Source organism: Nycticebus coucang, chromosome 6 (genome assembly GCF_027406575.1).
Source record: "Nycticebus coucang isolate mNycCou1 chromosome 6, mNycCou1.pri, whole genome shotgun sequence".
NCBI lineage: Eukaryota > Metazoa > Chordata > Mammalia > Primates > Lorisidae > Nycticebus > Nycticebus coucang.
The window spans coordinates 111,573,644-111,600,669 of NC_069785.1; the positions used below are offsets into that span (position 1 = coordinate 111,573,644).

Genomic DNA, 27,026 nt, shown 5'->3' on the forward strand with positions numbered 1-27,026 from the left:
TGTCTATTGTTTTGTGCTCACGAAACACAAAAATATAGTCTATTTCTCTGTAGGCTTACAAAGTCTCCCGTCCTGAGCAGACCAATGTTTACTTCTATTTTCTTGTAGATTTCATGTTATTCTTTACATTGAAGTCTTTATACCTCTGAAATTTATTTTGAAATATAATTTGACAGTAGAGGGGTTTTTTTTTCATTTAATGATAGAATTTTTATTTATAAAATTAAATGTAGATTTCCTACAAAAATCAAATTTTTCTTAAAACATTTCATCATCAAAATAGTGTATTTAAAGTATCTCTACTTTACCCAAACGCTTGTTAAAAGACTAAAACAAACAAACAAAAAGGCTTAAAAAATTCACTAAGGATTCACAATCAATCACATTCCCTTGCAACTGCTGAACCATTCTGCCATGTTATAGTTTTGCTCCACAGGAACTTTTTCCAATTATTGTTCTTGGTTTTACCTATTTTCTCTATTTTCTGAGATGGCAGAGTCAATAAGATCACGTCCCCAGCAAATTCATGGAGCGTGACTGAGGATAATGTTGAGTTCAAAGCAAATAAATAAAACCTGAGACATTGTGATCTTACACATCCAAAATACAAGAGAACAAAGACACCAGATACAGTTATCCCTCTGTCACCCAAGTAAAGATAAGATTCATGACAGAAAAGTACATGAAGGAATAAACAGATCTCCATGTTGGCTCAACAGGATAATGAACAACGTATTACCACTGGGAACACTTCTGAGAAAGAAAACAAACTTAGTCCTGATTCCTAATAGTCAGAAACAGGCTAACACCCTTAACCTTTTGAGAGAAACCCGTGAAGAGTATCTGGATGAGCAACAATATGATGTGAAGAATGATAAAACCTGAGAGGCCAGAATTTACTATACTTAACCAAAGAAAATATGTTTCATAGCTGAATGTCCACCTGCTTCCCCACACCCTACCAAATATAAATCTTCTATAGTTGTGCTAAATTTTCACTTGGCCCAAATGAATTAAGAGTTTGCTTTTCATTTTAAATAGCAAAAAGAAGGTTCCACAAAAGATGATACCCCTAGAAGTATACTTTCGCTAAACTGAATTTTTGGTAGAAGAAAAGCTTGCTGCTGTATTTTCCAGGGCAGAGGAATTGATAGTAATTTTGCCCTAGAGACACCCTGGGGATTAATAGCTGATGTCAGTGACCTTTAAATCTTCTACCTATGTGATACAGCCCATTCTTTGAAGACAAATTAAATTCAAGGCCCACCACAAACCCATTTCCCTTATTGGTTCCTACTGGCAAGGAATATTTTTAAAGCATACAAACAAAACAAAACAAAGCCACAGACAGGACACTTAAATCCACTCGGCCAAGTTTCTTGGAAGGTGGAATCTCAAAAGTATCAAGTCTCCTGAAACTCAAAGGAAAAAACCCATCCTGAAATCAACTTATAAGACTTCCCATTTGAAAATGAGTAAAAGAAGACCAGCTCTGCTCCCTTGTCCTCAAGTCAGCAGCAATTTTATAAAGTACAGTCCTCTATATTCTGGTGGTGAGAGGAGACAAACTGTAATGGTGCCTTATGACACAGAAGAACAGGCCCTGGATATGTAGTATCTACAGCAATCTTCATTGCCTCTGAGAAAAAATGAGAGACAGAACTCATTTGATGCATCTGGTATAAAAACTGTCCTAGCTGATGAGGTACTACTATACCACATTTAGGGTACACATCTGGGAACACACCTGCAGTGCCACATTTGTGAAATAAGCAAAATTAGATCAGGGAAATTTTTAAAAGATAACGCTATAAAAAATCTCCTTCATAGCACAAGCCAGTAAATTCCACTGTTCAAACAACTCTGCCTTCCAAAAAGAGGTCTCAGCTGTTAAAAGAATAGATCCTAATATGTCTTCCTCTTCACACCCAAATACAGATGGCTTTGAACTCTTCTGCTAGCTAGGCTGAAGAGTAATGTAAATGAAAAAAGGAGGCATCTTTTATTTAGCTCAGCGTTCTAAATACATTGCCAAATGGTACAATGGAGAACAAATTATATATTGTGTAACAGAAAAATAAGCTTAAAAAAGAAAAGATGCTAAATTAAAAACACTTTAGTCACCACTGCACATACAATATTATAAATGCTTAGCTTAAACATCTAAAAGATGATATGCCCGTGTTTACGTGTTTATGCAAGGACCACTTGCTATGAGCTCTCTTTTATCATTTATCACTGTGGTTTCATTAATTTGCTTCATTTGTTTGCAGGAAATACGAAGTGAAATCCACTACCATTCAAAATGGGCTCTCAAAAGAATAACAAACACTTCAATAAAATTAAGTTTTACTTTATATATAAGGCCACAGATGTTCCATTACCTCTGCTTAAAAAATGAATGTTTTAAATTTTGTCTTTGTTTACTTATTATGTTCTGACAAGTACACATACTCAACAAACATATTTTTGGACAGAAGGTTTTCCAAATTCCATACATTTATTTTCTGGGCTTTCCTCCTTAAGCGAAATAAATAATAGATTCATATACACTAATAATGACAATTAGAATGTGAGAGTAGTAAGAAAAACAATAGTCATGGGTATATCTATTCCTAAGACCCTGGGTTGTTTCCCATAAGGAAAAGGTCACTTTATACAGCATCTACCGCAGTTCCTAGCATAAATAGGTAACTGCTAGGGTGATGATCATGGCAATGGCAGTATTGGTGACAACAGAGGCAGAAGCAACAGCAGCTGCTAATACTACTACTAAATGCTTATCAACTCTCTGTGACAATTAAAATGCAAACATTATGTGCCAACTTCAACTTAAAACAGCACAGAAAACAAAGTGATTTCTCTATGGTCAATTAAAATTTACTAATAGGGATAAGCTAGACCCCAAGTCTCCCGACTTACTCAATGTTGAATCCAGATTTCAGACCCACGGATCTGAAAACAACACACATAGGCTTTAACTGTTTCAGTTTCTGGCACTACACTGGAATATTTACTTGAATGATGATTAGAAATGCCATTGGGGGCCTATATTACTTTATTTCTATTTATTCTTTGAAAGAATAAATCTAAAATCCTACTGCATGTCAGCATTTTCTATCACAATGGTTCAAAATCCTACCTAAACAACACAATCACCTGTGCTTTCTACAAATACACAAAGGCAGCCTTCGTCTCAGACATTCTGAATCAGAATAAGCCATAGCACCTACTTTGGAAAAAGACAGTCTAGCAGGGGAACAAAAAAAACTCTGTAGATATTCTAAAACAGAAAAAAAAAAAAAAAGAACTGAAATTAGGACATCAATGAGTGAATTTAACAGCAATTATGAAAGGCTAAAGAAAGAACTAGTGGCAAAAGAAATAATTTAAAGTGTTACCATAATTTTCTTCTTCAGTAGGTCCTTGGTCTTGGGGATCTGAAGAATGAACCCACAGGCCACAAGTAATATAATGCAAGCTATGGCCCTAGATGGGGTCTTCATCCAAGGAGCCAATTATCTCAGCCCATTAAGTTGCAAAAGTCATCATAGTAAGAAATATTCACCAATGAACTGACTTCTTATAAAATTAGTACCTGCCCAAATAACTCTCTCTCTTCAATACCAGTAGTTATGTCTGCCTACCATGGTAACCCCTTTGTCAAGTCTTCCAATAAATGTTAGCATTATAAATATTAGCCAATGCAATGTAAATATAAGACAAGTTGAAATCACAATTCTTGGAAAAAACAGAACATTTTCTGAAGTTGATGAAAGGAATGTCAGAGAACCATTTAAATCACATGCAAAGCCATCTAACATTTAAACATCTGGCAGAGTTAGGACTTTTACAATAAAGAAGAGAAAATAACATAATAATGCACAATTGGTGCTTCTAAATAAAATAATGTGAATATCAGAGGTTTAAGACAGACTCTTAGAAAAGCAAATAAAGACTTCAATAATATTTTAGGGAATGCAAAGCCTCTCTTTATAATTAACCTGTAAAAATTAAATAAATTTTTAATGTGTGATAACATATTATGATAAAATGATACATTTTATCAGAAAAACTATCAAAACAAAGTTCATGTGATTCATTCTTTGTTCTAAAAACTAGTGCATAATTGTAATATGATATAAACATTAAATGAAAATTTTTAAGAAACCTTCTTCATAAATTTTAGTTTCTTTTTTGGGGGGTAAGCCTTAACCAAAAATTTTCTTTCTTACTTACAATAAAAGTTTGGTTCTGGTTTTAAGTAGATGCACATCAAGTGGTCATTTTTATCCTCAGCTGACCAAGTCTTATGGTACTTAATGCCCCAAAACCTTACTAGTTCATAATCACAAGGAGGTTTATGACAAGGGCAAGGGCATCATCTTTTAAAACATGTCTGGCCAGCAAAGGCAGACTGCAGTTTGCAGGACCGCCAACCTACTGGTGAAGGAACACATAACAGCAACAGCCTAACTGACCTCACAGGGTGCACCTGACAAATGTGTCCCAGCTCAACATCCTCCACATTGGAAAGTTCCCTAATCTAGTCCTTGGGTATATGAGCATCGAGTATTGAGAAAAAAGAATCTGACTGGTTCCTTAATGAAATCACTGAGCTAAACCAACAAATTAAAACTTTTGGAACTAGCCCTCCATGAAACATTTTTACGAGATATTAGCTGGTCTTTGTTGTATAATGACCTTCATTTGAGTATTCATCTATTATTTGCAACTATAAAAGTATCCTCACTTTTATACCTATCATATAACATAAATATATCTACCCGAAAACTTTTAGAGGTACAAAAGCATTAAAGAAAATCAGAACTTATTTGTACAGACAAAACTAATATATTTGAAAAAAGGAAGACTATTCTGGCTTACTACAAAATATACACCATCTTTTAGATATGCTGTAAGAGTTTTATAAATATGCTCAAGAAGTCATAAAAATAAAGGCACTTATGTAACACTTAAAGTTAGGAATACTTCGTGGGAACACTTTTAGATGGAACATTTGAAAAGTAAAAAAGGTCTGGGTGCAGTGGCTCACACCTATAATCCTAGCACTTTGGGAGGCTGAGGCAGGTGGATTACTTGAGCTCAGAAGTTCAAGACCAGCCTGATTAAGAGCAAGATTCTGTCTTTCCTAAAAATAGAAAAATTAGCCAGGCATTATGGCAGGCAACTATAGTCCTAGTTACTCGGGAGGCTGTAGCAAGAGAAATCACTTGAGTCCAACAGTTTGAGGTTGCTATGAGCTATGAATGCCACAAGACTATACTCAAGGCAACAGAGTGAGACTCTGTCTCAAAAGAAAAAAAAAGGAATTAAGAAGGATCTTAGAAATTTCCCAGAAAAGAGCAAAAATAAAAGATAACTTCGAAGGAGAGGGGAGACAGGGTGGGAGGGATAGTAGGAGTTAGTAGGGGGACCACACCTATGGAACACATGGCAAATACAAGTTGGATCTATCATGTGTAGAATACAAATGTCCTAATGCTATAATTAGGTAAATGAGGTGAAAGCTATATTGATTAATATGATGTAAGTACTCCAATTTGTACAAAGAATCAACACATTGAAAATGGCATAAATGTATTTATGATCTATGTACAAAAGACTTAAAAAAATATATATTAAAAAGATAACTTCAAGGATTTTTGGTCACTTACAGTAAATGTCTTAAAACAACTGATATCACAGATAAAAAACAATAAAAGCAATAGGTATAAATGTATCGTACACAGATTCTAGGTCTAAAGTCAGGTGCCAGAAGAGAATTTAAGTAATTACATAGAAGTTACTAGAAGAGAAGTACTAGAAGAAAATTCAAGCATAAAAAAAAAAAAAAAAATTAGCATAAAAAAACACAGTAAAGCACAGAGTGCAGGAATATTAGTCTATCTTTCTTGTGACTCTGGAAACCCTACTTCTCGGCCCTGAGTTCCCCTTGTTAGCAAAGTGAAGGCTACAAGTAAAGAAACCTGAAACAAGCATTCCTTAATGAGCCTTTAAATGTATGGATTGCTCTGGGTTTGAAAAAATTTTCCCATACATTAATTCATTTTATTCCCATCACAATCCTTCAGCAGGAAAGAGATATTATTAACCCCATTTTATTAACCTCATTTGATAGATGAAATAAAGGCCCAAATTTAGTAGTCTGTTTTAAATAGCATGATAAACTGAAATGTTTAATAAACATGTTTTTTCAAAATTACAAAGAATCTCCTTCCCTTAAAAACTATTTTTTAAAAGTAAATCTACAGTTCCTGTCTTAATTTATAACGTGCATATTTTCCAGTTATTACAAAAACAGCTTTAACCAAAAATTCCATCATTCAAATTGGTGGGTGAAAATTACATGTCTCCAGAAACACCAAATGAAGACAAGGATTACACCAGATTTTCATTCCTACTAGGGCAAATTTTCCTTTTTCCAACTTCTAAATAAAAACTGCAGAGTAGTGGTGGGATATTGAGTCCTCATACCTCATATTTCCCTGGGAAGGGAGGGAATTTCCCTCAGAGCAAAAAGTGAAAGCACAATCCTAGTTTTTCTCTACCTCTTCACTTACAAATCCCCAAGAAATAAGTGATGCCTTAGCTGGCTAGTTAGTCAGAGCCAAACCCATTTAGCTCAGCCCTTTCTTCTTTTTCAGAGCCAGCAGGTTTGAAGGGTCTGAGGCAAGCTCCTCATGTCCTGTGTGACAGGAGCAGTCTCTCTAGACAGGGGAGGTCACCAGTTGTCCAGCTGGGCCAGTGACAAGGTCAGTATGTCTCTGTAATTCAGAGGTGAAGTATTAACACGTCCACTTGGCTATGGATCTAAAGCCATGTTCTGTCATCAGTTTTGTCAGTAGTAAGTTGACACTCTGACCTCCAATTATATTTGTCTCATTTCTTAACTGGTTACACAGTTCAGAGGAGAAAGCAAAGAGGTTCTTCACATGTCCCCTAAAGCTACAAGCAAATATGGAGGATAAAAATAAAAATAAACCAGAGACAAGCTCTTTATCCTTCCTCCTCATCCTCATTCCTTTTGAAAGCACCTGTACTTAGAATCTACACATGTATTTGATAAGATGATTTTATCATATCAAACTAATAGTACTAATTCTCTGGTCACAATATCAACATGATCACTCAAGTTAGCAAAGGTTAAGAAGCCAAAGCACTGATGGGAACTATAAAAATACTAACTAGTAAGCAGTCTTGTCCAGGAACAAAATCAAAATTTAATGCAGCCTCTAGTAATATCAGATAACCTCATATTTTAAGGATTCTTTTAGATTTAAAATTTTGACTTCTATCTAAAATTCTGTCCACATGAATCACTTTAAATCACATTTTTAATATCTTCTTTAAGAATTTGAGAAACTGCTACTATAAAAAATGATTAAAGAAATATGACTCCTTATTTCTATCTGTAAAAATGAATATATTACCCTCTACTGCTCAGAGTTTTTGAAAGGATTTAATCAGGTAATATATTTTAAAAGTTTATTGAAATTCTGTACACATATGTTTTAGTTCTGTTTTCTTTTTATATGACCTGCAGGTACTACCTTTTGCCACTAGATGGCAATGTTGTATCAGCAAATCAAAAAAAAGTTGCCCAGGATGTACCAAAGGAAGTCTAGATTTTACTTAACTGCTGTGATATGTGGAAACTAAAAAATTAAATTACAAGTGTTTTCCTGACATCTGAAGAGCTGACAGATAAAACTTTGGACATTCAAAAGAAGAGGCTGTGGTAATTTCACATTCTGTAAGAAGTCAAATTGTTAACGGTGCCCTTATTTTATCTTAATTTTAATTAAGAATGTGGGTAATCCTATGAAAAGGGCATTGTACAGGTAAGATGTATGCTGATCACCAGTAGAAATGTCTGAAGATTTACCTCTGACCCCAAACTGAGAGAAATGATCTCATCCTCAAAAGCAGAATGTGTGTCAATATGAGCGGGAATCCCTAAGATGAAAAAGAGAACATGTCACTTCATTTTTCCTGTTAGAAGATTCAAGATGACTCTAATTATAGCCTCACACAAGTATGGTGAAAACACTGGCAATTGGGAAGGTACTATAATTATAGTTAAAAAGAAATAATTAGGGTGAATTTGACTATAACATATTCAACTACATCTGAACTAAAAATACATTAACTTCAAGTTAAAGTGCCATTGAGACATGATTCTAAAATCAAGGGTTGGGAGCCACGGCCTAAAAAGAACACTTACCCATTCTAGCCCAAGAGGAAGATGTAAAAGATAAACACAAAGTCATTTTTTTACCTTGAACATTAAATTCCAAGTTCAAAGGAACTTGGATTCCAGAACAAAAGCAGAATCAACAATTAAGATAAGGCTTCCTCCACCAATTATCAATCTACGTTAAGTGATTACCTCTAAAGTAGAAACCTTGGCACACGGCCAGCGTGCACAAAGCAAGACAAGACGCTTACAGAATCTATTCAAGATACTTCCTTACAGACAATATTCAAGAACCTTAGAGATCAAGGTCAAGAAAGGTACCTAGATAACAAAGGAGGAATGCCTTAGGCTTAGCTGATTTGGTTAGTCAAAAGTCAAGCTCACTTGGCTTGGCTCTTTCCTCTCTCTTTTTCAGAACCAGCTGGTTTGAAGGGGCTAATGCAAGCTCCTCATGTCCTGTGTTACAGGAGCAGCCTCTGCCTCAACAGGGCAAGTCGCCAGTTGTCCAGCTGTGCCAGTGACAAGGTCAGAATGTCTCTATAATTCAGAGGTGAAGCATTAACAGTTCACTTGGCTAAAGAACTAAAGCCATGTTCTGCCTTCAGTTTACATTGTGACGAATGTAGAAAAGAAAAGAAAACTCTAACTCCTGCCACTGATAAAAGGCTTAAGTTAGACAGGCCTTAAGTGTAAGGTCCTAATCTGGGGAGAGGGATGGTCTCATAAGAAGTGGAAGTCCTGTCCATCCTGCACATCTCAGGGAGAGAGGAGACCTGTCAGCGCACTGAGAAGGTTCAGGCCAGGCAGAGAGACTCCCACCCCCACCCCCACCCCACAGGAATTCCATCCTGTACATCCCAGGGAGAGAGGAGGCCTGTGAGCGCACTGAGAAGGTGCAGGCCAGGCAGAGAGCCTCCCCCTCCAGGAACTCCATCCTGTACATCCCAGGAAGAGAGTACGCCTGTGAGCGCACTGAGAAGGTACAGGCCAAGCAGAGAGCCCTCCCAGGAACTCCATCCTGCACGTCCCAGGGAGAGAGGAGGCCTATGAGCGCACTGAGAAGGTGCAGGCCAGGCAGAGAGCCCCCCCCCCAAGAACTCCATCCACAGCCCCTTGAGCTTGGACTTCCCAGCTTCCAAACTGTGAAAAGAATAAATTTCTGTGGTTTAAGCCAAAATAAATAAATAAATAAATAAAAGCCTTAAAATCATTTGATTACTACAAAGATCAGACGAAGATGCTACTAATTTTTAAGTATAAGAAATCAATATTGGCGGCGCCTGTGGCTCAAAGGAGTAGGGCGCCGGCCCCATAAACCCGAGGTGGTGGGTTCAAACCCAGCCCTGGCCAAAAACTGTAGAAAAACATAAATAAGTAATAGAAAGAAATCAATAACCTAAAGATTTTTCACCAACATGGCATCTTAAAATTGTCTTCCACATTCTCAAATGAGGAAAAGAGAAAGACCATCCAATTATCCTTCTTCTCTGTATTTGTACATTATTTGATTTCTTCCAGTATACATGTCTCCTATTTTTTAAAGCCATTATTTCCCTAAGTGAAATTTTGAGAGAACAAAAAGAAAAAAAAAGTCACAAACTGGTTTGTGTCAGACTGTTTACACTTTAAGAAGAAAGTTCCTCAAGGGACTGAAGTGTAGCTCTGCAAAGGACTTGGGTCAACACAGGTAAAACACGTAAACAGACGCACAGAAGTAAAATAGTTTGAGAAGTATACAGTCTACTTAGTTTTGAAATACATGACTGCAATTTTAAAGTGCTCACCATGTCCAGGTTCATATTGATTTACGGTCACTTGATCAGGTTTATGTCTAATGTAACCTTCCTTCCACCATTTCTCCAGAAGGCTATCACAAATGTCAGGAAGACCTAGGCAGTAATCATAATGAAAAAACTAAAATAATTAGTTTGCATGTTTTATCCAAGAATAAAAAAAAGTCATTGCAGTCAGATCCATTATTGTAACAATAAACCCACAAGGAAAATTTAAAAATAAAAACAAAAATTAAGAACTTTAAAAGTTATTGATTTTTTCAAATAAAAAGCCCAAAAGAATAACTGTACTAACACTTTTGGTATTTTATAAAATAGCAATAAAATTATAAATATATACTATTTATTGGAAATTATCTTGACCAACTTTCTTTTTTGTTATTTTAAATTATCCCACTTATTTTACATTTAATTATCTTAAATTATTTCTCTTAAAAAAACTACACCTTCCAAAGGAAATAACTTACCATTTTTGGAATCATAAATATTATTTCATGATAGAAGGAAAGACTAAAGTCATTTAAAAAACAGCTAAGTTTAGGCCAGGTGTGGTGGCTCAGCCCTGTAATCCCAGCAGTCTGGGAGGCCAAGGCGGGTGGATTGCCTGAGCTCACAGGTTCAAGACCAGCCTGAGCAAGAGTGAGACCCCCGTCTCTAAAAATAGCAGGGCATTGTGGCAGCTGCCTATAGTCCCAGCTACTTGGGACGCTGAGACAAGAGAATCTCTTGAGCTTAAGAGTCTGAGGTTGCTGTGAGCTTACAGCACTCTAACGAGGGCAACAAAATGAGACTCTGTCTCAAAAAAAAAAAAAAAAATCAGTTAAGTTTAGCTCCAGTGAAGAATTATACCAAAAGATTATCCAGAATATATATAAATTCTTAATTGATTAGGCAATTCATTTCAAAATCCACTGACAGAGATGAAGAAGAATTCACAAGGAAAGAAATATAATGACCAACCTTTCCTAATCAGGAAATTACAAATTTAAAAGTTTTACAATATCACGTCAGTAGAGATTGGTACAGGAGATAAAACATTCGGTGAGAATATGTTGGTATAACTGTTAGGGAGACAATTTGATAATATCTATTAGTGACTTTAATGAACAATCTTGAAACAAGTCTACTTCTTAGCAGTCTCCCTTGAGAAACTCTGATAATGCATAAAGAAATTTGTACAAAGATACTCACCAAAGCATTACTTATAAAAGCTAAAAATTAGAAACAACCTAAACGTCTATCAATAGGGAATTAATTGAATAAACTATAAAGAGTTGTTCAGTAAAATAAAAATCTATCTAAGATCTCCCAGACATACAGTGAAGGGAAAGAATGAGGGAGAGTGATGCACGTAATGTATGAACGGACAGTGTATGCCCCCACACACACACCATGCACTATCGTGTGTGTTAGCAACTGTGCACATTCACAGGTAGATATATTTGAATGTAAATTTATTTTTTGAAGGATTAGAAGAATATATACTAAACCAGAATACATACAACTGCATAGCATGGGCCACAGGCAGACGATCTGAGGACTGTTTTGCTCATCTATGGTGTTGGTATCACAAAAAGCTCATCTGCTTCCATCAGTGCTTGTGTATTCAACGTGTGCCCCAGAATGCCCAGGGCAACTCTCATTCTTCTCATTTGTGGCAGAGAAGAAAAAACGCTGGACCGCTTTTAGCTGTTAATAGTACATACTTCTAAGAAGAAATATGCACATAAAGGCAGTAATTTTAGCTCTATCCATATGTTGAATTTTTTTAATAAAACTATACTATTTATCTAATTAAAATATTTTAAATCAACTGTTTTGAAATCTTATCTAAAAATGACAAATGAATGCCCTACCCAATTATAATATACTTCTAATGCATTAAAGCTTTTTTCTGAAGCAGAAGTTATTAAAAGTCACTTACCCCCAGGTAATGGTTTATCTTTGTCTACATTGTTGTTTTCATAGAGAAATTCGTAACCAAAATGCCGTACTCTTCTGTGTTTTAAGGACTTCTGGACTGTGTGAAGAAAGAAAGTAAACTACTGAGGAGCAAAAACATTGCATTTCTTTGTATGTTTCAAAGTCAAAATTTTGAGTAAGGATTAGTTTAGTAGCAATAATTTCTCTTAATTGTTAAATTACTGTCTTTAATAAAATTAACTGCCTCATATTTGCTGTTCTGTCAAATTTAAAATTCTAACAAACTCTAGTTTCATCCAATCAATCTGAAAGCTAACCATGTACACTGCTGCCACTCACAAAACTACTAATGAGTCAGAGTAACTCTGATTTGTAAATATCTCTAGAAAGTTCTTACTACATTATAGTGGTATGGTGTTGAACTACTGATTCTGCATGGGAAATGTGCCTTTGGGTAAAAAGGAATGAAAAAAATAATCTAAACAAAAGGGTTTGTAAAAGCTACATAATTACTTTTTAACCTGAGACTCTGCTGGATTTATTTATCAATTCCAGGAGTCTCTGGGCAGAATCTTTTGGGTTTTCTACATATAAGATCACATCATCAGCATAGAGTATTAGTTTGATCTCTTCCTTCCCCATTTGGATGCCCTTGATTTCCTTCTCTTGCCTGATTGCTCTGGCTAGGACTTCCAGCACCATGTTAAATAGAAGTGACAGTGGGCATCCTTGTCTTGTTCTAAGTAGAAATGCTTTCAATGTTTCCCCATTCAGTATGATGTTGGCAGCAAATCTGTCATATGCAGTTTTTATGTTCCATCTGTGCCGACTTTGTTAAGAGTTTTTATCATAAAAGTTACTGAATTTTGTCAAATGCTTCTTCTGCATCTACTGTGATGATAATATGATTTTTGTTCATGCTTCTGTTTATGTAGTAAAATCACATTTATTGGATTTACGTATGTTGAACCATTCTTGCAACCCTGGATGAAGCCTACTTTGTCATACTCATGGTGGATGATTTTTTTGATGTGCAGCTGAATTCAGTTTGCTAGAATTTTAAGGATTTTTACTTCTATATTCATAGAGATATTCATCTATAGTTTTCTTTTTTTGTTGTGCCCTTTCCTGGCTAAGATATCAGGGTGATGCTTTGTAGAACGAGCTGGAGATTCCTTCCTTGTCAACGTCATGAAATAATATCGGCAGTACGGATACCAATTACCTGCAGATCTGATAAAATTCAGCTGTGAAACCATCTTGTCTGGGGCTTTTTTTGTTGAAATATTTTTTTATTCCCACTTCAGTTCTGTTGCTTGCTACAGGCAGTCCCAAGTTTATGAACAAGATAGGTTCTGTGGGTTTGTTCTTAAGTTGAATTTGCATGTAAGTTAGAACAGGTACATTTATCTATTACTTGTAATAGCCTCTGTTCATAAATGTGAGTCATATGTCAGTCAGATGTTTGTGAGGCAGGGACTTAATAAAACACCTCCATTCGTTAAGTGCAAGTTGTACAGAAGTTGGATGTTTTTTAACTCAGGGACTGCCTGTACTTATCTGTTTAAGAGTTCTGTTTCTACCTGATTGAGCCTTGGGATACTGTGTGTTTACCAGAATTTGTCCATTTTTCTCAACATTTTCAAGTTTACACACATAGAGATCTTTATAGCATTCACAGATGATATTTTGTATTTCTGTAGTATCAGTTGTAGTATCTTCATTTTTATTTGTGATTGAGCTTATTTGGATGCTTTCTCTTCTATTTTGGTTAATCTAATGAAGGGTCTATCAACTTTGTTTATCTTTTCAAAGAACCAACTTTTTGTTTCATTAATCATCTGTATTATTGTTTTGTTTTCGATTTCATTTAGCTCTGCTCTGACTTCAGGTATTTCTTTTCTTCTGCTGGGTTTTGGTTCGGTTTGCTCTTGGGTATTTACCCAAAGAAAAAAAAGTCATTTTATCAAAAAGCAATTGTACTCCAATGTGTATTGCAGCACAATTCACAATTGCAAAGATGTGAAATAAAAAAGTCCCCATCAATTCTCGAGTAGTTTAATAAAATGTGGTATATGTATACCCCATGGGCACTACTCAGCCATAAGAAAAACAAATGCTTTTTGCAACAATCGATTGGATGGAACTTCCAGTTTCTCCTAAGTGGAAGTATTGCAAGAATGGGAAAACAAACACCATATGTACTCACTATTAAATTAGAACTAAAACTGATCAACACTCAGGTGCACAGGTGGAAGTAAAACTCAACAGAAATCAAATAGGTGGGAGAGGAGAGGATGGGTGAAATCATGTTGAATGGGTACAATCTACACTACCTGGGTGATGGGCACACTTGGACTCAAGCACTACAAACGTGGATTATGACTGACTGAACCCCCCAAGACAGAATCCCACTCAGCATCCTGGAGCCTCAGTTGGCCTTAGCTGGTGAGGGCATCATCCCCTCCGCCAGCAAGCTGTCGCACACTGTGGCCCAAGAACCAGTGCAAAACACCCCTTGTCCAGGGAAACAGAGTTGTGGCCACAAAGGCAGCCAGCCCCTAACCAATAAGGGAATGCAAATTCCTGAGAACCTGGTGCTAAACACTTGTAGCTGACCTACTTCTGGATTGGGGTTTCATACACAACAGAGCAGCTCCCTTGCTGTGATCTGTTGAAAGTCAACCCTCAACACAAGAGTTTATTTTAAAAAATTAAAAAATAAAAAAAGGAGAGAAAAAAGAGAGACAAAAGAGAAAAAAAAAAAAAGAGGGCAGCGCCTGTGGCTCAAAGGAGTGGGGCGCTGGCCCCATACGCCGGAAGTGGCAGGTCCGAACCCAGCCCCAGCCAAAAACTGCAATAAATAAATAAATAAAAAGCAGGACAAAAGCAATCCACATAACCAAAACACGTATTCCCCCATAATATCCTGAAATGAAAAAAAGTGACCCGAATGTTAAGTAATAAATATTAATCTGGTTAGAGTTTAAACTGATAGTATATAAATGTTATTTATCATTACTGTTCCCAATAATTGTTAGTATGACTTGCTTAACATTAGATTCAGGCCACTTTCAAAAATTTTCAGAAAATATTAATAAGCCAAAAAAGGGAGGAGGAAAGCAACAACAACACGGCATTTTGGAGAAATTTTTAGATATCGGTTTTAAAAAGTTTTACTTACAATTGTGATTATCTGTATCTTCTGTCCAATCAATACTTTCCAAAAGCAGTTTCTCCTCCTCAGAAGAAATGATTTCTTCCATGACCTTGAGGCCTGGTGGTAAGGCTTGAGGCTCCAACTCTTTCCATTGAACTAAGGGAAAACAAATTAAAATAGTCACGTACAAAACTAATAGTTCATATATATAAACAATTCTGTTCAATAGCTACTTATCAGTTTACAAAACTCCCAATCCTCATTTTCAGAAATAAGAATGCTGAAAGGCACACAACATATTAAAAGGGCAAAAAACAAAGACCAAGATCAAAATTACTGTACATTTTACCCACTGCAATTACCAAAAGCAAATAGAAGGATATTTATTTAAGTGTTCTGTTTGAACATGATTAAGTCACTTTTTAAATCTTACTACAAGACAAGGTTTCCCATAATATCCACAGGATGCCCCTCCATAAAAAAAAGTCAGATTGTCTCTAAATAATGAATACAAGAATTTAAATGCTCATTTTTGTTCTTAAGGTCTTCATACTAGCTGGCTATGGTCAAGTAACAGAAAAATGTAAAATAACATAAAACTTTCTAAAGAAATAAAAAATACCATTTATGAGGAATTATTTAACATATATTAAAATAAAGTTCCTGTATTTTTTAAGTTTTAGATAGGTACAGCTACAGCTCTAGAAGGAAAAGAAAAAGAATTTACTATTAGATAAAGGAATAGTGTATTCACATTTACTATTAGGGGCTGATCATTCATGTTACAGATATGATTTCTGAAGTTTTTCTGCCAGGCAGTTTTCTGCCAGGCCAATTAACTCTTTGAATTATTTAATATATAAAGTCACAAAAATAGTAAGTACCTACTAGATTCTATTAGTAACATTTCAGAAACATAAATAGCAAATCATTGATAACTATATGCCAGTCCCTACCATGTGCCAGACATTATTTATTTAAACTACATAAGGAAAACTTTGGGAAAAAGTAATTATAGTATAAATAATTTCTATTTAGTTTCCTAAATATTTTTTTTAAGAATAAAAAATATCCCTTATGGCTTGACACCTGTAGCTCAGGCAGCTAGGGTGCCAGCCACTTACACCAGAGCTGGCAGGTTCGAATCCAGCCCAGGCCAAAAACTAGCTGGGCATTGTGGCAGGCTCCTGTAGTCTCAGCTACTTGGGAGGCAGAGGCAAGAGAATTGCTTGGACCCAGGAGTTTGAGGTTGCTGTGAGCTGTGACACCACAGCACTCTACCCAGGGAGACAGCTTGAGACTCTGTCTCAAATAAATAAATAATAAATAAATAAAAATAACCCTTATATTTGTTACTCAGTACCTACCATATGACAGATATCAAAATATTTGTAACACATTTCTGTTATCTTTTTTTTTTGTGTGTGTGGTTTTTGGCCGGGGCTGGGTTTGAACCCGCCACCTCCAGCATATGGGACTGGCGCCCTACCCCTTGAGCCACAGGCGCCACCCACATTTCTGTGATCATTAAAAATGATTTCCAAGTTTAAAAGTATGACTGATTCAGTGTTAGAAGTACATCTGTATTTTATGAAGGATTTCAAATAAAGAACACTCCAAAATTCATTTTGCACAATTCTTACTGAGTATTCAATATACTCAAGGGTAGAAAACTCAGTAACAGTATTTCCTGCTTAAAACTTACTCTTTAGCCATTCAGTTTTCAAAACCTGATCAGAAACACCTAATATACAAGGACAATCTAGTTTCTCAAATAGAAAAAGTTTAAATCAGATTTAAAATCAAATACATAGGAACACTGAGAAGTGTAAATTTCTAAAATATATCTTCAAAAGTCTTTAAAAGTTTTCCTTTGAGTCTTGTTTTACAAAAACATAAATTTGATCAAATTATCCTCAGCTACCCACCCCCAGAACATCTGAACTGAGCTCCTTCATCACCTAAATAATTTCACTTCTTCAAGCACACTACCCAGTGGGTGTCATACTGGACAGCACAGACACAAACATTCCTGTCCTCACAGAAAGTTCTACTGGGCAGCAGTTTTAGGACTTGTTAACGGCTGAAGGTACTCCTCCATAAACGTGAAGATTGGCACATAACCACTTGGACTACAATGAATTCTCCAGTGATTGATTCAAAGCTTCTGGGCAGACACTATGAAATAAATTGGTGATCTGGATCCTCAACATTAAACCTTGAAAAATACAATTAGGTAGAAGAATTCCAAAATAAGCAAAATGCATAATAAATATATTGTTGATTGGTGAGGACTGCTTCCCTAAAGGCAGGATATGTCTTACTCACCTCTGTACCTTCTACTAGTCCCAGGGACAAACTAAGTGCTTAGGGAATGGTTTTTACAGTAAAATGGGCTGCTAACCTGCTGTCCTAATTTTGTTTCTCAATAACTGAACTCCCGAACATATGTCTATGAAAAGAAAACTCACAAAAAAAGAACCACTTTTTAAAAGACAACTGTATCTTAATACCTTTTTCCACAAAATTCAAATACAGAATGATCTTTTGTCCTAAATCGTCCACTATTTCTTTTCCATTGAGAGTAACATAAGCTCTCTTGGATTCTTCTGTAGTTTTGTATCTTGCAAATGAGTAGGGCTTGTTAGGTGGCATCAAGAGAGCATCCAGGGGTCCACATTTCTCCAAAACTGGGAGCAGCTGGCTCCTACTCACACCATTACCCAAACCACCATTGGCAACAACCAGGTTCTTAAAAGACAAAAAGAAAAAGTAATATGAGTAATATAAGATTTCTAAACAACTGTATGCCTACATGAAAGAAAAACACAAATTTAAGGGAGGAGGTGGAAAGAAGGAAAAGGGAGAGAGGAGAAGGGAGGAGGATTAGTAAATTCTCACCTAATGGGTACAATGTAAGGGTACACAGCACACTCCCTGAGTGAAGGGTTCAACTACAACTTAACTTTACCTAACAAATGCAAACAATATAACCTCATCATGTGTACCCTCATATTAATCTTAAATTTTAAAGTGATTTATACAAAGATGTAATTAAGGGGGAAAAAGTTTCCTTATAGTAATTATTTCCTTTGCTCATTTCGTACAGAGTACATAAACCAATCTACTAAATATTTGGGGAAGAAAAAGTACTACTCGTATGTTGTAAATAATATTTTTTTTTGGAGACAGTCTCACTTGGTCACCCTCGGTAGAGTGCCATGGCATCATGATTCACAGCAATCTCAACTTCTTGGCCTCAGGCGATTATCTTGCCTCAGCCTCCCAAGTAGCTGGGACCACAGGTGCCCACCACAGTGTCCGGCTATTTTTTAGAGATGGGGTCTGACTCTGGCTCAAGACAGACTTGAATCTGTGAGCTCAGACAATCCACCCACCTTGGTCGCCCAAGTACTGGGATTACAGGCGTGAGCCAACCTATTTCAGCAAAATATTCATTTCTCAGTGACCGTAAGTGCAAATTAAAAGAAGATGCTATTATTCAGAAATACAAATTTAACAAAATCAAAGGGTAAGAGGAGAAAAAACAATCAATTACATAATACTTGCTTTTTGCCAGAGATTGTTCTATATGCTTTTACCTAATTAATCCTCATTAACATAACCTTCACAATAGAAGAATTTATTTGGGTAATATTAGCCCCACTTTATAGAGGAAAAACTGATGATCAGACAAGTTAGATTAAATGGTTAATTAGGGGTGAGTTTCAAACTTGTCAGTTTCCAGAATCCACATTCTTAATATAACCATTATACAATGTTTACTAAAAACTATTAATGAAAGTAAAGGTACTGGCTCAAAAAATCAATTATAGGTTCTATTAAACATAATTTAGGAAAAATTTCCTCCAGGGAAATTCAGTCTAAGTAATTTGGTCAGTTTGTAAGTTTAATTCTGCACTAAACTCTATTCAAGGACATTATGGAGGGATGGAGGAGTCATCTCTTATTTTATACTTTTATTTATTTATTTTAGAGACAGAGTCTCAGTTTGTTGCCCTCGGTTGAGTGCAGTGGCATCACAGCTCACAGCAACCTCAAACTCTTGGGCTCAAGGGATTCTTTTGTCTCAGCCTCCAAGTAGCTGCCACAACATAGGCAATCTACCAGTCTAGGCCTCCTAGAGTACTAGGATTACAGGCATAAGCCAGTGCACCTGGCCTTCCTATTTTTATTCTGATGTTTATGGCCTAGCACCCATAAACACCCATAAAAGTAGCCTGTATACTTAAAAAATAATTCTATGTGGTGTTAAGATCTTTAATTTATGGTTTACGACTTCTAAAAACATTGTAGTATAACAAAAGTAAGCCAAGGAGGGCCTACTCTAATCAATTTCATCAATTATACCAGGTGTGGACAAAGTTTTTCTGGTAATAGTAGATATTCCATGTTTTGCAGGCCATGTAACTTGCTATCACATAGTCTCAGCTTTACTTAAAACTTTAAAAGTGTAAAACCCATTCTGAGCTCAGAAGCCTAATTTGGCTTGAGGACAGGAGAGGTTAGTACATAGTGAACTAGTTTTATTATACAAAATAAGACTATCTAGAACCTTGTTTAAAAAGGATATAATAGAATTATTATAAAGTAGATAAGAAGAAAAGTAAAACTGTTTTGTCATGGGACAGCCAATACTTTGTATGTATGCAAATATATATGTGTATATATATATATATACACACACATATAAATAATAAAAAACCCACTAATATACTACTGTATTATATGGCACAAATTTAGTTTCAAATGGCTTGCCTTAGACCTCATTTATCATCTAGTAAGGTTTATTAACTAAAATATCATAATGATTTGGTTAGATGCAGCCATAACTACAAAAGCACTTTCATTTCTTAAATCTAAGGAATTACAAAGGTCACATAAATCCCAAGGGTTCACTACACCATCTAGGAATGAAAGGTGATGAGGAGGCACAAGTGGAAGAGGGTCCTCACAGAGGCTGTCCAAGTGACTTGTGGATAACTCTAAAGGCAAACACACAAAGCAAGTGCAATAGGGGACGGGGCAGGAGGAACTTACATCCCATTACATGTGAGTTATGCAATATGATTAAATGTAATAATTATTTTATTCATAATTATTCAAGCAATTTTCCAAATACTGATACATATGACGCAGGGAATTTAAACATTTTGACAATTTCAGGCTCACTGCTCTAGAAAAATCTTACAAACTATAAATTTGAACAAAGGAAACACTATTTATCCATAACACATCGTTAGAAGAATATTTGTACTCCCCTAGGTAAATAAAATATAATTAAAGGTCCTGCTACAATTTTATTCTTTTCCTTTCAAATACAGTACAGAAAAAATAAAATGCCACTTTGAAGGCCATGAGAGGAGATGAAAGCTTCTGGAGAGACCCTAAAGAAAAGACAAACCCAACCAGAAGCTTCAGAGGCTACAAAGAAACTCAGCCCATTTTTTTTTCTTATTAGTTTCTTCATGACCCCTGTAAGGAAAAGAATGTAAGTCATGGTTGGGAAAAGAAATATACTAATTATTCTAATCTATTATCTGTTCTATCCTTGCTATAGAAATTTGACTTAAATTCTCTAAAGTCAAAAATATTTAACTCCAAGTATGGGCCTTTTGCCTGCTGTATTCAAATATCCCTCAACATTGAGGAATGAGACTGCTCATTCCTAAACTATAATGAAACACAAAGACATCATCCCAAGCCCAAGGGAAGGATATCGGCTGAGAGTCAACAGGCCTAAATTTCAAACCCAGCTCTACCTTCAGAATTGTATGTTTGCCTCTCAGTTAAATGATATCTATGATTCCTTCTCACTCTTACAACTTTATGATCCAAAAATAGTCTCGTTTGAATTCCTTACATTCATGTAGTATTTTAATGTCTAAGTATCAGGAGAGTCTCTAGAATCCAACGAGCAAATAGGGTAAAAAGGTATGCAATACTGCGCCCTGCTTCCAAATGAAGAAAGCCAAAGTCAAATGTTACTCCACATGTCCAAAGAAGTGGAGAAACTAAGAGTTAAACTGCATTTTTCTAATTCATAGCCCACAAAATCTCAGTCCCTCATATTTATTATCTTATTTAATCATTGCCATCAGATAATGAAAAGACTTTGTCAGCAAGATCTAATAAAAGAAAAAATGCTTTGTAACACATAATCAAAATGCTTTATAAAATAGGTGAGATTGGAAACAGAAGAAAGAAGAGTTATTAGAATACAAAAGACCTAGCTTTAAGTTTCTATTAGCAACTTCCTAGCTTTTATCAATGGACCTAGCATAACATCCTAAACTTTAGTTTTTTCATCTATTTCCTATGGATATTTGGGGAATTAAATATAATAATACGTAAACTCTGCAAACTGAAAAGGCTGGTACAGAGATATTATTATTAATATATACCCACGACTTCCTCTCATTCAAGCCAACACAAAAGAAATTCAAATTATAGACTAAGCTATGGCCGAAGATAGAAAGTCAGCAGGTCCTATCATACGTGTATTTAACACAGATGTAACATATGATTGAACAACTACAGCCTTGAGCAGCTATTAAGAATTTCTATATCAATATACATTAACATGTCAATGCATTTACAATGTAAATGCTAATAACAGTTTTAGGTCACCTGAGTGGCATAGGCGACTGTCTCAATGCCTTCATGTCTCAGCAAGGTATGCCTGGCTTTCATCTGTTTCCTTAAGAACTTCTTCTCCATTTTACTGAGTTTGTAATTATGTTGATGGCTACTATCCATAGCAATACTGAAAAAAAAAAAAGTAAAAAAACTGTCAACCTTAAGAGTCCTGAAGAAACAATTACAATGATGTTATTCATATATTTTATAGTTTATAAATATTTCCATTTGAATGTTTTGTTTACCTTTCAATAACCAAGAGAAGAATGAATCGATAAACAGAAAATACAGTAAAGGAACATTTACGAACATCTAACTGCATCTTTGATAGGTCTAAAAAAATGTTCTAATGTAGCTCCATTAAGTCTGCCATTTGACTCGCAGTCCTAGGTAAAATGTGCCGTGGACAAATTCACAATTATCATGTAAAGCAAGGCAAAGAGCAGAGAGGGAGGAAGAGGAGCACAGGCAAGGGCAGAAACAACACAAAATTCATGGAAGAATACACAATACGACTCCATTTATATAAAGGTCAGTATCAAAAAGTAAGCCATATATTGTTTAGCAATACCTATACAGCAAAACTAAAAGTGAAGCAAGGAAATAATGAACACAAAATTCAGAAGAGGTTATGTCTGTGAAGAAGGAAAGACACTGATATGGAAGTGACATATGTGAACATGGAAGGTATTTCTTAAGCTAGATGGTAGGTGTAGGTATTCATTCTATTATTTTTTAATCTGTTCATGTCATGTATTTATGTCTGTAACTTTTTTCCCTTTTGTCTGTCACCCTGGGTAGAGTGCCCTGGCATCATCATAGCTCCCAGGAACCTCCAACTCATGGGCTCAAGGGATTCCCCTGCTTCGGCGTTCCGAGTAGCTGAGACTACAGGTGAGCATCACCATGCCCAGCTAATTTTTTCTGTTTTTGGTAAAGATGAGGTCTCCCACTTGCCCAGGCTGGTCTCAAACTCCTGACCCCATGTGATCCTCCCACTTTGTCCTCCAAAAGTGCTAGGATTACAGGTGTGAGACATTGCACCCAGCCTATAATGTTTTAAATGACAGTAATAATAAGAATCCCATAAAATTGTGCTTTCACATTATTGAAATACATCAATCAGCAAGTACTAAGTATCTTCCCGAGGGTCCTCTGTAATCATATATCCAAATCAGCATCCTGTAGCATGCTTTATCATAGTAGACTATTTTATTTTGTTCATACAATTAGAGCATAGAGAGTATGTTGACCTATTTTACACACTTGGAATTCTCCGAAGTTAATAGAAGAAACAAATTTAGGGGGTTATGCAAAATCATATTTCCAAACAACTCATAAATAGTCACAGCTGTAATTGCTAATCTTTAAGTACAGAAAATAAAATACCAAGTCTATTAAAATGCCAGCAGTCCAGCTTCCCAACACATGGAGTTAATAAGATAGGAGGTAAGGCCAGTGAGGCAGGCTAGTTGGACAACATAGTAGGGAGATGAGAGGTAAGAAGACCTGCAATAATCCAGCTTGGCAAAGTAGAAATGCTGATCTATGCTGGAGAGTAGAAAAGGGAATAGTGGGAGAGGGGAAAGAGGAAGGATGAAAGAAAAGTTTCAGGTAGCATCAACAGGCCTTGATGTATACTCAGAAATGAAGGAGAGAGAAACCAAAAGGATAAAGCTGAGTGACTGAGAAACCAGTGAGGTCCTTTCAAAACTGGAAAGTCAGGAGGAGCTACTCAGGAAGGGAGGTAATGAGTCAGATTTATGATATAATATGTTCAGGCTACTGGTGAGACATACAGTTGCCATGTCACACTGACAGGTGCCAATATGAAGTGGCTCCTAGGAAAAGGACTGAGATTAGAAAGCATTAGGATTGTATTAATCTTGATGTACTTGAAACATATTCTTCTTAGTAAAGTATCACTAGAATGGAAAAGCAAATATCCAATGCAGTGAATACTAATATGAAGCCAGTAGACATCTAATTCATGATCGCACAGCAGGAAAAATATTCAATTTAAGTTGGGGGGAGAAGGATGAGGGAGGGGAAGAGGGGACAGGGGTTTGGGTGTTCCCACTTCATAGGCACAATGTAGAGGTGTATGGCACATCTTTTGGGTGGAGGACACAATTACTGGAGGGACCCTACCTAACAAATTCATATATTGTGACCTGGTCATTTGTACCCTCACATCAACCTGAAATTTTAAAATAAAAGCATTGAAAGTCATCATTGGACAGGAGGGGGACAACTGAAGGGATACTTCTATCACTGCACTAATTACAGTGATTTGTTCTAATATCTGTCCCCTTCCATTGAACTGTGAGCTTTTTGAGGACAGAGATAAAAACATACTTTTCTTAATTACCCCAGGGCCTCATTCAGTGATATGAAGCCGTGTTTGGAAGTCTAGGTTCCAGGTTCAAATTTCAGCTCCACCACTTACTAGCTCTATGTTCCTAGGGGAGTTAATTACATATCTGTTTCTATTTCTTCATCTTTGAATAGGGATAAAAATAATAGTGCCCATCTCATAGCTTTTTAAGGAAAATTAAATTTATTACTATACTATTGTTTTCAGAAGATCAAGATGGCTTAATAAGAGAAAAAACAGCTGAGGGCCTTCAAAGGAGGTATTTTATAGCCATTCCATTCTAAGATCTCTATCTTTTGAAGCGCCTACTCTACAGCACATCATGGAGAACAAGTGGTGAGTGCCCTACAGAATTTTTTCTTAATATTTCATGGAAGGAAAGACTTCAAAATGAAAGAAACAGAAAGAAAAGATGCCAAATACATCTTTTTACAAGTCTGCCACTGTAAGTCCAGCACCAGCAGATGGAGCCTCATAACTGCATTTTTGTCATCCCCTTTCCTTTCTCCCTCCATTGGTCACCCAATATTGCATGTAAAGAAAGATAAATCTAGATGTCTTTTGAGGCTCATTTTTCCTCCATTCCAGTAGCTTGGCAGTGTGCTAGCCCAGCAGGTCTGAGTCACCTTAACAAAGAATAGGCTGATACCACCTGCTGAGGTCTGGAACTGCTCCTTTCCAACAAGGCCTTTTCCCTGGCTAGGGAATATTCACTGTGGCACAAATGTTTAGATGCTCCGTGCCATATTATGGGAGTGAGGTCACTATTTACTAGGATACTAGTCATGCTGAGTCCAGTCCAGCCACCTCCAGCCTAAGCCTTCTCTCTGTGGGATAATGAGTGTTTAGAGATTACGCACACTCTGCTACTTCCATGTTAGTAAATTTAACCCCAATACATCCCATTGGATAGTGCCCTAAGTGATAATGGTAGTCTGTGTGTCCCTGCCCTCCTTGAGCAACAGAAAACCTATTATAAACCCAGTAGGATAAATAAATGTTCCTGTGCTTGTATGTAAACTATAATTACTAGCAAAGAATAGAAAGAACCTGAATTCCTACCAAATGAGGCCTGATTTTAAAGTACAGCACGAGTATACAAAGCTTACATGTAAATCTTTAGAATACACAAGAAACTGGCTCAGCGCCTGTAGCTCCGAGGCTAGGGTGCCAGCCACATACACCAGAGTTGGCGGGCCCAAATCCAGCCCCGGCCTCCCAAGCAACAATGACAACTACAACCAAAAAAGAACCGGGCGTTGTGGCGGGTGCCTGTAGTCCCAGCTACTTCGGAGGCTGAGGCAAGAGAATCACTTAAGCCCAAGAGTTTGAGGTTGCTGTGAGCTGTGACGCCACAGCACTCTATGGGGCAACATAGTGAAACTCTGTCTCAAATAAAAAAAAAAAAAAAAAAGAATACACAAGAAACTGGTGATATGGATTACCCGCAAGGAAGGGAAATGTATAGATGAGTATCGGTATGCGAGGGAGTTTTCTTCTTTCATGACTTTTGAGTTTAGTAGCTATTCAAATTGCCTCACCTATCTTTTAAAAAACAAACTGTAAAGGTTTAAAATTATTAGAAACGCTACATCCCATATCTTGTCATGTCACCATATTTTAACTCTTTGAAGAATACTATACGTTGTTTAATAAACCTAAATCAAATTTGCCGTCTTAGCTCCTCCTAAACTTCTCCAGAGTTCTGAGTTTGGCGGCTTCCACGTTTTCATTAATTGTGTATCCCTAACTCTGGAGTTCTCACATTGTATTATAATTATCTGTCTGTGTTGGGCTCAAAAAGAAGACTATCATCTATTTGAGAGCACAATTTGATGCCTGACATACAGTGGACAATAATTGTTCAATGACATTAATCAGACCCACAGGCTGACACCACCAGAGGCCTAAGGGTTGCGGGGATTGCTCAAATAAAAGCACAGGAACAATCAGCTGCGCCAGCGATAAAGCCATCGGCACTGCTTTTGCTTTACTCTACTGATACTGGTCAGAAAAGTCCCAACGCGCCCGATTAAGAAGCCCCAGGTTGCAACCAACTGTCTCCAACCCTAAAGAAAAGAGAAGATTAGCACAGGCACCACATGAGCACCCGCCAAAACACAAACACGTGCCCCTTAAACACTAACACAACGAACAGAAGCCCTACGTCCCACAGACGGTCCCAGAGCGCTACCCGCCCACATTATCTGTGCTTTCCCTGGGTTTTCGGCCCATGTCAGCGAGGCGGGTGAAGAACGAAGAGGCTGACAAGAGGAAGCAGAGGTTTGCTGCCTATGTGTCCGCCAGCAAGGGCCACTCGCCTCTGCCTTGGCTTAGGCCGGATTCTAACCAAGCAGGTATTCTCTCCTTTGCGAGACTTTATGCTCTAACCCCAGAAAGCGGCGGTAGGTACTTGCAGACCACCTCACCCGGGCGCGGCCATGTTGGAGAAAAGTGCACTACGTTTCCCATGAGTCAGCGGGGCGAAAACTAACTCCCACAATCCCCTTGGCCTCCCAGAAGACCTCACGCACATTTTCCGGCTGAGTGTCTTTGCGAACTGGTCTCTGTTACCGTGGTCTCTATTACTCAGTTTTGTTTGGTAAGATGGTAATAATTAACAATGCAACTTTATTATTATTTTTTTTTTGTAGAGACAGAGTCTCACCTTATCGCCCTTAGTAGAGTGCCGTGGCGTCACACAGCTCACAGCAACCTCCAACTCCAGGGCCCAGGCGATTCTCCTGCCTCAGCCTCCCGAGTAGCTGGGACCACAGGCGCCCGCCACAACGCCCGGCTATTTTTTGGTTGCAGTTTGGCCGGGGCCGGGTCTGAACCCACCACCCTTGGTATATGGGTCCGGCGCCCTACCCGCTGAGCCACAGGTGCCAC

The 27,026-nt window shown here is 36.9% G+C and overlaps 1 protein-coding gene across 4 annotated transcripts in view; it reads right to left on the reverse strand.

The window, feature by feature from the left end:
• Positions 1-26,583, reverse strand: part of ALKBH8 (alkB homolog 8, tRNA methyltransferase) — a 108,321-nt gene extending 81,738 nt beyond the window's left edge. The window contains exons 1-7 of one of the 4 annotated variants that reach the window (XM_053594930.1): positions 26,564-26,583; positions 21,749-21,884; positions 17,611-17,848; positions 15,122-15,253; positions 11,939-12,034; positions 10,006-10,110; positions 7,910-7,980 (exon numbers count right to left, since the gene is read on the reverse strand). In XM_053594930.1, coding sequence (XP_053450905.1) covers positions 7,910-7,980; positions 10,006-10,110; positions 11,939-12,034; positions 15,122-15,253; positions 17,611-17,848; positions 21,749-21,884; positions 26,564-26,577 — 792 coding nt within the window. In that variant the 5' untranslated portion in view covers positions 26,578-26,583. The other 3 variants (XM_053594931.1, XM_053594929.1, XM_053594932.1) reach the window with 3 other exon arrangements.
• Between the last annotated feature and the right edge of the window lie 443 nt (positions 26,584-27,026).